Raw genomic sequence first — 11,614 nt, 5'->3', positions numbered from 1 at the left:
GCCTCGGGGCTCAATCTCAAGCTACCCTTAGAATAAAGCAGCGCTGCGATTGGACAGACGGCTCGGCTCCTGTTCGCCCCACGTCCAGCGATTTATCTGACGTCACGACGCTTCACACGTCCCAGCTCGTGACGCAGACCAGCTCTTCCTCCTGGGCGTCTTCCTCCCCTGGGCTGTTCCGGATGAGACGCCTCCCTCCCTCCGCCCCTCTGATCCTCTTATCAGCGAGTAAGCGGCCAAGATGGATGTTGTGAATCAGGTAAGGCTTTTGGGGGGGAAATCATATATTTTCACTGTTGTTTTGTTCGGTAGATGATGCTCATTCATTCTGCCTAATTTTCCCTTGTCGTGCGCTCAAATTAAGATTTTTTCTTGCTACCAATCCACCGAGGTTAAGGTTTTAACGCAGTGCTTTCGATTATCTTGGAGTCAAAATTGTGATTTATGCATTTATTAAAAAACTGCAGCGATGTAAAAGCACGACAGAGCGCGATGTAATTGGACAATTTTCCAGCACTGATGCTGCAGTCGATGTGATGGAGTGGCCCGTTGACTGTCCAAAAATAAAAAAAATGTGTAGGATGTCCAGATTTCTGCAGCCATGACATTTAGCAAAGGAAGGAGAGGATGTAGCCTATATCATCTCCAGGGTTTCAGTTAATTGATTTAGACCGCTCACGTCTCAATTAGCCCTGATGTTGCTAAGATAACAAACATGATTAATTTCCGAGGCCCTCGGTGCGTTCGGATAGCCGCAGTAGGCCCCGACACCGAGGAGGACGGTCTCCTGCATCTCCAACAGCTCCAACAGCTCATCTCTCAGAGAGCTGTGTGGTTTGCGACAAAAGCCAACAAGGCTTCCCTGAGAGATGAGCGAGGAATCGGGCTCCCGTTCTGCTCTCAACATGGATATTGTCCGTGCATGCGTCATCTGTTTAATATGGATGTTGGGATAAAAACAATGGGGGTGAAAGTAGCCCCAGAGCCCAAGAGAGAGAGAAAGAGAGAAAGAGAAAACCATCACTGCCGCCTATTTCCAGTGCGGCCATTTATTGATGCACACAGAGACACACCGCCTTCTTTGCGGTGTCGCATTCACCTGCGCACAAACGCTCCTTCGTTTTTTTTGTCGTCAATTACACAGATTTCGCGAGATTTGCTCTCAATTGAATAATAAAGAAAAAGACTGCCGTGAAGTGTGCAGCGAGAGAGCAGAGAAAACGGTCTGTTAATCAGCTTTAGTGTAATTGTAATGCCGGCAGGAGCTCTCTCCCACCCCCAACCCCCCTCCCCTCTCTCTCTCTCTCGCACGCACACACGCACACACGCACACACACGCACACACACTTTATTCACTGGCAGCAGATATTTGTTCTGTAACAAACACCTGCGGGTGTCAGCAGTAGAGGTCTGTGGGCTAAATGAGGCTGAAATAATCAGGTTCATGTTTTTAATCAGCATCATCATATCATCGTGTTATCATCAGCCTGGTCTACTGGGCTGATTTCAAGAGTACAAGAGTTGAAAATGTAATTTTTTTAAAAACTGCTAATTAATTTTTGTTGTTCTTTTGGCAGTTGGTGGCCCAAGGGCAGTTCACGGTACTCAAACAACCGTTGGGATTTATCAAAATTCTACAGTGGGTAAGTTGTCTATTTTGCATTTTATTAAATATATATTTTCCCATTTTAGTAAAAAAGAAAAAAATCTCAGAATAGAATATTATTATGGATAAACTACTTGGAGCTTGTGTTGGCAATAAATAACGTCATCATGTCCTAACTGACAGATTTGTAACCTTCTGTCACACAGAGGTCATAAAGCTGCATGGGGCTTAATAATGGATGTGACTACACTCTGAGAAAAACAACAACATTGAATCCTCTCTCACGAGGGTTTAACGTCAGACTTTTTTTCCTTTATCGCTTGAAAAACTACCGTAACTCCACCAACCTTATGTCTAATAATCACTCTCTTAATCAAAGAATTAGCGTAATATTGAGGAGCCTCTTGTATCTTGTATGACATTGTGATATTGCCCCAACAAGCCTGAGCAGGAGTCACTAACAGGATGTGTTACATCAATATAGTAGTAACACAATATAGTCATAATGACAATTTGTCTAGAGCAGTTTGTTACCTCCATATGTTCAGTTTACTCCAGATGATGGAGCCAGTGAACTACTCATTAATTAGTTTAGCTGAAGAGAGCAGCATAACTGAATAACTCCATTTTGCTCAAGTTGTGTACAATTTCTGCATCTGAAAGATTTTTTTTTGCTTTTTTCTGTTGTTTATTTTTTGGGGAAAATATCATTAAATGGGGTCTACTTAAGACATTGTACTCCAACAATCCAACAGATAATTTGAAAAGTTAGATTCATTAATTAACAACTAACAAAATCACAAAATGCAAAATCTCATAAAAGTACCCTGTGAAGATTTACTGCTTTTCTTTGTCTTTATAAGATCCCAAACTGATTATCTTTGGTTTTTTGGTCTGTTGGTCGCACAAAAACACCATTGTGATGTCATCAAGTTGGGCTTGGGAAAACAATCTTGACGGCCATTTTTCTTTCACCATTCTGTGCCATATTGTGGCCCAAAGGATTCATTGATCAAACAAGACAATAATCAGCAGATTATGACTAGAAGATCAGTCATTAAGGATGTTGTCCCACAGCTATATCCTCATAGAGCAGGCTCACACTGAAGAGGCTGCAGGGTTAACAGTGGTGCCTCTCTATTGCAGTTGTCTTCTGTCTCTACAGCTGGGGCACCACAGTGGTAATAGTGGAGCTAATTACCCTCGCTGGCCCCCCAGCTAAGCCTCTAAAATATGCCTTTTCTTATCTTGTGTAATGCTTTGTTAAACACTGATGTGATGTTATGAACTGGTTCTGACTGTTTGTGGTTTTGGTTACGGCAACCAGTTTGCATTATCAACATAGTGAATTATTTTTAATGCAACAATACCCCAATTTTTCTCGTTCTGGCTGCTCACATGTGAGGGTGTGATGCTTTCCGTTGTAATATATGATAGAAAGCTGAATATCTTTGGGTTTTTGATTGATGCTCTAGCAAAACAAGCTATATGAGGAGGTCACCTTGGGATTTCTTTCACTGTTTTCAGATATTTTATAAACAAAACAAAAAATCGATTAATCAAGAAAATAATTGGCTTTAGGCTTACATTGTCAGATACACGTTAGCTGCAGCGCTAATCATTTTAATAAGCCCTATGTTCCTCATTCAATTTGTGCATGCCATGTAATTATGAATACATTTTGGGAGGGTAGATGAGAAGGGAATTGAGGAGGGGATGCCCTTCCTGCACATGGGTCCCATAATTGTTAGCTACACCCCTGATCCTCAGTATGAGCACACACTTAACACAAACCAGATGAAAACTTGCATGCCAGAGCGGCCCTAACAGTGTCTCACGCTGTAATGGGCTCTGCAGATATGCCAGAGAGCAGTCAGAGGCATGAGTGTACTGCATGACTCTGTAGTCCTTCCCTGGAGCTGTGTGAGTGTGCCAGCACCTCATCACTGCCTCCCTGGGTCACAGCAAGCCAGCAACCAATCAGGAGCCTCGCTCAGGAGGCCAGGGCCCATGAATCATCTGTCAGAGGGGCCTGCATGCCTCAACGTCAGACTAGAGGAGGAGCTGCTTCTCTTTCTGGATTAATATGGGCATGCACGACCAGCAACACAGTGTTTTTAGGGTAGGAAAGAGGAGCTTCCCCCTCTTTCAGGGATTCTTCTCTAGAATCAGACCTTTTTGGGATTTTTGTTGCAGCCAGAATGTGCCAATTTGCTGTGGTCATATTCATATATTTGAATTTTAGAGATGAGATTAAATGGAAATGAATTGGATCAGTTGAGACCGGTGGAGGATGTGTGATTTTTTTTTTTTGTTAAAGATTTCGTCTACATTTGATGATAAGAATGTGTGAGATTTATACAGCGTTCAGTATGTGTGACTCATGTAGCTTTTCGCACCTCCCCACACCACCCCACCCACACTCTCTGTCGCTGGGGAAGAGTGCTGACAAAGCCTAGACTTGATGGATGCTGGAAGACATTGAGTTCCCAAATAACACTGATGTGGAGCTCAACCACAGAGTACGCAAACAGCCTCCTGCCTCCACCGCTACACGATGGCACTGCTATGTTGAATTTCATCTGAATACAAATTTCACTTTCTGACTCATAAAAAGGCTGTTTGTGAGAACATGATTCACTTTGCTGTAGTCCCTAATGTGTAATAAAGGCTGTTGATTTTGTTGTAGCTCAGGGGCTTTTACTGTTCAGACGCTTGGTGACTCTCTGTGGTTATTATTACTCCAGGGCCTCTGGTGAAGGCTCAGCTTGTGTTTATTTCTGTGCTTTTGTGCTTTTTGGCTATGTGTCGACATGTAAAGAGCTGCTTATCCTCATCCAAGGGTTGGTTTTTAACATTTTAGTTGCACATGAACGCGGAAATCATTTAATATTTTTGGCAGAAAATGGTCAAATTTGAAAAAACGTAATATCTTCGCAGAATATCTTCGCAGAGCAAGATCGGCCGACATTAGCTTATTGCAAATATATCGATATTTGCATAAATGTTGTCCGATAACTAACAAGTAATTGCAATACAGAAATACCAAAGATAATAACTATTATGAGCGGAAAAAGGATCTAAAAAGGAGTCTTTAAAAAAATAAATATCCAGATCTAAATGTTATATGTCTTATATGTTAATGTTAAGAGGGAAAAAAATACGTTGTTTGGTCAAGCTCTACAGTTGGTGCTTTTATTGATCGTTTTTTTACAGAGAAAGACAGACAGACAGTGTGAGAACAGCCGTAGCAGACAGATCGTTCGTGTCTGAGTGAGTGAGATTGTGTATCTTCACAGCACAGAAGAGCTGTCAACCATCCAGCATACCAGGAGCGGTAGAAACCAGCCTCTGCCTCCTCGCTGTGCGCGACGCTGCCAATTGTGTTACCATGGCACCTGACACTCAGTGTGCCACCATTTCTTTTTTCAGTCTGGCTGGCCCTCTTCTTCCTCCTCCATCACTCCTCCTTCCGATATGGACACAGGGAGCTCTAAAATCGTTGAACCTTTTAGTAATAAAAACAAATAGCTGCTGTGTGTGCCATATTCTAAACAGAATTAGATGGATTACGATAGGATAGAATGTGTGAAGGATTGTGCCCACACTGCAGTTCTACACATGCTCTAGGTGTTGATTAATTGCACAGCTGCTGCAGCCTTACATCCCATTATTCTGTTTGGGGTTTTAAAGAGAAAGTACTACGTAAAACACAACTCACGTTTTGCAGGCCTTTCTCAACTGTCCATGAACGTGACATCGGGAATAATGCATGCACCAAAATATAATGAGGCTCAAATATTTAAGATTAGCCAGATCAGCTCCGAGTGAGATTGTCATAATAATGTTGAAATTATCCGTGTTTCAGTCTGGATTTTAACTCAAAAGCTTGACTCCAGATGGTACAATTCTTTGCCTGAAATTGATAATAAACTGTGTCGTTTATCAGCAGCCTCCTCTCCCTCCTCCCACACACTTATGCAGCCACTTTCATCACGTCTGCAGTCATTTGCATTGGTTATTAAAACCTGTTAATTGGCCTCCTACCAACAACAGGGAGGGAAGGTGTTGGGTGAGGACATTAGAAAATAAAAATATAAGAAACCCTGCAGGAACAGAGCAGGATGAGTATCGCCATCACAATGAGGCTCGCTTTAGGCGGCCGGTGTGTAAATCCAACAAACGAGCTTCCGCCTCACATTAGCTAAAAGATTACTGTAAATAGTTAAGTGTGTTGATGCTTGCAGCAGGTAGACAGTACTACAAGACGTGGCATAGTGTGTGCGTGTGTGTGTGCAGATACAAGCTCATGTGTTGGGGTGTGGCTTTGTGTGTGTTGTGACTGGCTTTACAGTAGCTTGTAGTTGAAACTTGGTGACAGATGGTCGAGCACCTCAGTCAGATTAATAGCTGGATTTTCCACCCAATCGGATCTGGCCCGCAGCGCAGGGAGGGTGTGGTAAAAATAGTCTGATTTGTCTAATCTTCTGCGTGTGAGTGTGTGTGTGTGTGTGTGTGTGTGTGTGTAAATCTCCACGCATGTCTGTTTGTGCCGCTGACGTTGAGCTGAAGCACCAGACTGAGCTGTGTGCATCTGAAATAACAGACCCTGACCGAATGCACGATCACCGTTGTACCACAAAGTACAACGAGGAAACATGTACAGAAAACCAATCGTAAGGGTAACCATGGCAACAGGCGCAGCCGTTGCCGTGTAGCCCGGTGATAACGTTGCATTGATTTGCACTCTGTGTGCATTTTTATTTATCAACTCGCTATGATTGGTGGAATATCTGTCTGCTCGAGACGTTGGAGGTGGTGAAAGCAGCAATCTGCAGCTTCCAGTGTAAATGGAGCTGTCACCTGTTTTGTCACTGGAGCTTTTTGTTTACGCGGCTGCATTATCCTAAACCTAAAGCCGAGGACTCTTGTAATTAAAGCATGTGATCGTCCAAGTGTGATTTGGAGTAATCGCTCTGTGTGTTCTGTGTTTTTTTTCACAGTTTGTCTGTGAGATGTCACATTTTCACCGTGTCTCTTCCTTCCTCTTTTTTTCTCCCGCAGATCTTTGCAATCTTCGCCTTCTCGACATGTGGCAGTTACTCTGGCATGTTCAAGATGAGCGTGGAGTGTAAAAACCGGACGGAGAGTGACCTAGGCATAGAAGTAGAATTTGAATATCCGTTCAGGTACGTCTCACCTCACAAGTCACTTTCACCAATGTAGTAGAAATAGGAAAGAAATTCAACTGTTGGCACCAAACAAACTGTAAAATACATATTAAGCACAAGTATCAAAATAGATTACTCAGGAGCAAGTTCATCTTGTTGATGGTGAAGCCAATTAGTATGATATAGCAAGGTCTCATTTTGAAATTAGCTTTTTAAGATTTGATTCATTCCAACGTCAAACTATTTTTTAGAACAACCATGCAACTTGTGCTAAAAGGCATTTGTTATGAATTATATACCAGCAATTCTAAGAAAATGAATTATAAGAAAATTTGTTATGAATTATATACATTTGATAAATTGGTACCATTGCAAGGAATTACGAAATATAGGCCTGTATTCCTATTTATACAATAGCATAGTTTAGTTAGTAAGCTCAGTAGACTATGTGGTAAAAAAGGACAAGTACCTTTAGTTAATTAAAGGAATAGTTCAACATTTTGTGAAATACACTTCACATTTGCTCTCTTGCCAAGATTTAGATGAGAAGATCAATACCACTCTCGTGTCTATGCTATATATGAAGGTAGTTTATTAGCTTAGTTTAGCTTAGCATAAATACTGGAAACAGGGGGAATAGCTTGCCTGACTCGGCTTAAAAGGTCTACTAAAGAGTAAAAACATGTTGTGTATTCACCGGGGATCATATGCTGACCATTCATTGGACCATGTGATGTTTTTACACGTTACTCTGGTTTTTATACAAATTAAAGAAATATAAGGTTAACAGTGAGCTTCAGAGCTTCTAGTAGGTGGAATTTTTCACCTTTGAAAAGAGCCAGGCTAACTGTTTCCCCCTGTTTCCAGTCTTTATGCTAAGCTAAGCTAACATGGCCACACCCCTGGCTGTAGCTTCATATCTAATTGACAAACATGAGAGTGGTGTTGATGTCCCCATCTACCTCTTGGCAAGAAAGCGAATAAATGCGTTCCCCACAATTTGGAACTCCTTTAAAATGCTCTATTCAACAGTATTTGTTATGTATTGCATTAATCCACTTACATCATCAATGAAAACTGCAAATAATCGTAGACACTGTTCATTGATATCACAAGAACTGTGTCACTATTTAACCTTTTTTTCTCTTAGCTCTTTTTGCAGTTTCTCATTTCTCTCTCCGTCTTTGTGTCTCTGTTCTCAGGCTCCATCAGGTTTACTTTGATTCCCCGACCTGTAAGGGAGGAAACAAAGAGCGTCTATTCCTGGTCGGGGACTACTCCTCCTCAGCTGAGTTCTTCGTCACCATCGCTGTCTTCTCCTTCCTCTACTCAATGGCAGCCCTCTCTGCATACTGTTTCGTACTGGAGAAGTACCGTGAAAACTGCAAGGGGGCCCAGATTGTGAGTTTGTTGATGCCTTATACATATGATACAAGTGCAACAACTGGTGTTACAATAAATACCTCCTTAAGCTGTTGGTATAAAAAGTGATCATGTTGTCTTGCTGATCCCCAGGACTTTGTTGTGTCTGCGGTATTTGCCTTCATGTGGCTGGTCTGTTCATGTGCTTGGGCTAAAGGCCTGTCAGATGTGAAAACAGCCACCGATCCAGAGAGGGTCATCACTCTCATCTCAGCCTGTGACGAAGAAGAGACTCGCTGCCGTGAAGTCCACGACCCCAAGGTCTCCGGCCTCAACACCTCTGTGGTAGGACCCCGATGCGTCACACTGAACCAAGCTGTATGAAGAGTTGATATGAGATCAGAAAGAGTAAATATCTTAACTCCAAACGCCTCTCTGCTCCACAGGCTTTTGGTTTCATCAACCTGATCCTGTGGATCGGAAACCTGTGGTTCGTGTTCAAGGAGACCGGCTGGATGGCTGCCCTCTCTGGAACATACGTCCCATCACAGGAAAAGCAGCCCGCCCCCGATGCCTTTGCCCAGGGAGGCTACGCTCAGCAGGACCCCTACGCCGGCTCCCAGGGAGGGTACCAGCCCGAATACGGGCAGCAGGGCTACAATGAGGAAGGAGGATACAGCCAGGGCTATGAGCAGCAGCCGCAGCCCACCTCCTTCGCGAATCAAATGTGAGCCTGTCCAGCCAAACCACAGCTGCAGGATGGTAAGTGTAAACATATGTAGAACTTATGGAGTGGTTGTGTTATACTGGACGCCTTTGAGGTAATGATCTAAGGTATTCTTTATTTCAAGCACAATTTCAGGGTTACATGTGTAACGGTGTTTTTACGAGGCAAACAATGATATCTGCTGAATATCAACCTAACATTAATGTCAATATTTTATTTGGGTTGCTATTTCTATGGCACATGATTAGAAGGTAATGGGCGGAGTTCTACTTCTATGCAGATGACACACCAACATCCATTTTTATTTGATTCGGCTTTTCTTCCGTCAATTTACTACGTAAAATGTCAAGGCCGCGCCCCTTTTTGTGGGATAGAAAACTCAAGATCCTATAGCTGTCAATGCAATTTATCGTGTGTTAGGATTGTAATCCCACTACACAGCAGCAATTCTTTCCCCAAAAATGGGGCGTAGCCTAGGCATTGATGCAATGCCGGTCTGATGTATCCTCTTCACTCTCTTGAATTTCATTAAGATGATCATACGTTTGCTGTGTGTTTAATATTTTTCCTTCCCTCTTTGTCTCTGTCTCTCTTTTCTACCTTCTCTCCCTCTACCCAGGTTGAGCTTGTGATGTTGGAGTGTGGCTCTCGACCACCACCTGCATTTCCACACTCCTCTGTTTGTCTGTTTGTGTATTTGTGAGTTGACAGGCGGAGGGAGGGAGGCATGGAGGGCAGAAACTGGTGAGGCCTGGGGAGGGGGACACTACCGGGGGAATGGGGTCTTTGCTGTAACATGATGTTTATTCTCGTGATGTATTTAACTGTAGAAGACAACAGAGGATTGTCTGTTTGGTTATACGAGAAAAACTTGAATACAAATACCAAAACATTCGTTGGCGAACATTTAACTGAAATCTTGTAATGGAAAAGACTTACATTTATGGGGAAAAAAAGTTGTAGTAATATTTAACTTGGGAGAATGTATTTGTCTGTGCTGTGTAAATATCAACATGCTGATATATATATGATTATATGTACACAGTTGAATAATTGTGCACTCCATAAAAGTTGTTATACAACAAATGTTGAGCACAGAGTTATTCAATTGCATTTACTTTGGTTCTGTTTAGGAGCTCACATAGTTTAGCCTTTGCCCTTCAATCCCCTTAAATTATTCACACCATAAGTTTTTAATTTATTCATCTCAGAATCTATAAACATCTTTTCACGTTTTTTTTCTTCTCATTTGATCAGCATCACTGACAGGATTTAAGAAAGGGGCTAAAGGCTGCTCAAAATATGATGGCAAATGTCGAAAGAAAATAATTAATATAAACGGTGAGAGTAAGAGTAATTTATTATAACATAGTGAATAGATGATAGTAGTGGGTTTTAAGTAGGTTGTTTCAACTTCATTTATGTTTTTATATACATTTATTCATCAAATATCACTGTCAAGTGAGGATGAACTCTTGTGATACACAGAACATTTTAAATCCTGACATGTAATATAAAAAATTGCATAGGGTCACGAAAATTAGTGAGCATGGTAGCATCTCATATTTGCTGTGCTGTTTCAAAAACTGCTATAGTGTGCTATCAGTATGAAAATTGTGAATCGGGGCCAGTGAGCAACAGATTTAGCGACGTGTGTGTTTGTTTGTTTGTTTGGATTTATGTAATGGCATCAGACTAATTTAGTCTATGAACCCTCGTCCTGTTTTGATCGCCTGTTATGTGGTCCGGAAAGTTGTAAGACAGAGTCATATAGTTTTTTAACCGGTGTTTCTATCACACTGTAATCAGTGACCTACATACTCACGTTAACATTTAGTCGGCAAATGAGAATAAAGTATATTAAAGACCTTGCATAGTACAACACATATTATTACGAGGCGGTCTGAACAATATGACTCCACATGTACTCCTCCTGCATCTTCGATCCTTCTTCATCTCTTCTCTTTCGGAGGGTGAATTTACTGCATGCATCCTTATATCCTGAAGCATCCCTAAACATGTTTGAGAGGCTGAGGCTTAAAGCTGCAGGAAAGTTAGACTACACAGTAACACCGTGCTATGTTTTGATCCATCATCGTGGTTACTGCTCAGCACATACAGCAGCTCTGCTATATTCTACTCAAAGCAGAAAGTAGGTGCCGCAATAATCACTTCCTTCCAGATATAAAATACCTGTCCTACTGCCAATCCTCTGTTTGGATATACAAGATTGCCAAATGGTAAGAGATGTGTCTTGATTGGTAGTTTTGCTTCCACAGTCCTCATCAGGATGACTTGTTGTCCATCTCCAGTATATATTGATCCATTGCACAGCCTTGGTTTCACTTTTTTTTTGTTTTAAATCAGGGTTCTTTGATTCAGGCGTGTAGAAGCACCTGCTTTCTCTCTTCCTCTAGTCCCCCCCCACCTGTTTTTTCTCTCTCTTTCTCTCTGTCTTTCTCTCTCTTTCACTGTAGCTCTTATAAATATGCTGAAATGAAATATACTCTGTTGTTAGTGGTGAATGATGTCTTGTGATACTCTCTCTACGCCTTTGGATAGTGCTGTGTTTATTGTGTATGATGTATTCATATTAGTATTTATGATAATGATAAGTCAGAGAAAAAAAATATCCAAGACTCCAAAATTCTGCTGTATTCTTATTATATGGGATCCATGTGAAACAAAATGAAATAAACTTGAAATTATTCTGTTGCAGGTTAAAATGTGTACTTCTGTTCATAGGCT

The 11,614-nt window shown here is 41.7% G+C and overlaps 1 protein-coding gene across 1 annotated transcript; it reads left to right on the top strand.

The window, feature by feature from the left end:
* The first annotated feature begins 241 nt into the window (after positions 1–241).
* sypb (synaptophysin b) lies at positions 242–11,569 on the top strand. The gene is made up of 7 exons (XM_076102737.1): positions 242–259; positions 1,578–1,643; positions 6,671–6,795; positions 7,980–8,178; positions 8,293–8,484; positions 8,586–8,901; positions 9,486–11,569. The coding sequence occupies exons 1-6, from the start codon at positions 242–244 to the stop codon at positions 8,868–8,870; spliced, it is 885 nt and encodes a 294-aa protein (XP_075958852.1). The 3' UTR covers positions 8,871–8,901; positions 9,486–11,569.
* Positions 11,570–11,614: the final 45 nt, after the last annotated feature.

This window comes from Anarhichas minor, unplaced genomic scaffold, assembly GCF_050575085.1.
Source record: "Anarhichas minor isolate MPS153535 unplaced genomic scaffold, ASM5057508v1 ptg000003l, whole genome shotgun sequence".
Lineage (NCBI taxonomy): Eukaryota > Metazoa > Chordata > Actinopteri > Perciformes > Anarhichadidae > Anarhichas > Anarhichas minor.
This window is presented reverse-complemented; position numbering and strand designations above follow the sequence as displayed.

Bases quoted from the DNA above. Each gene is read 5' to 3' on its own strand.
- sypb (XM_076102737.1), top strand. The intron at 6,796-7,979 runs GTACGTCTCACC...CTCTGTTCTCAG, and splicing joins GAATTTGAATATCCGTTCAG to GCTCCATCAGGTTTACTTTG. The intron at 8,485-8,585 runs GTAGGACCCCGA...TCTGCTCCACAG, and splicing joins CCGGCCTCAACACCTCTGTG to GCTTTTGGTTTCATCAACCT.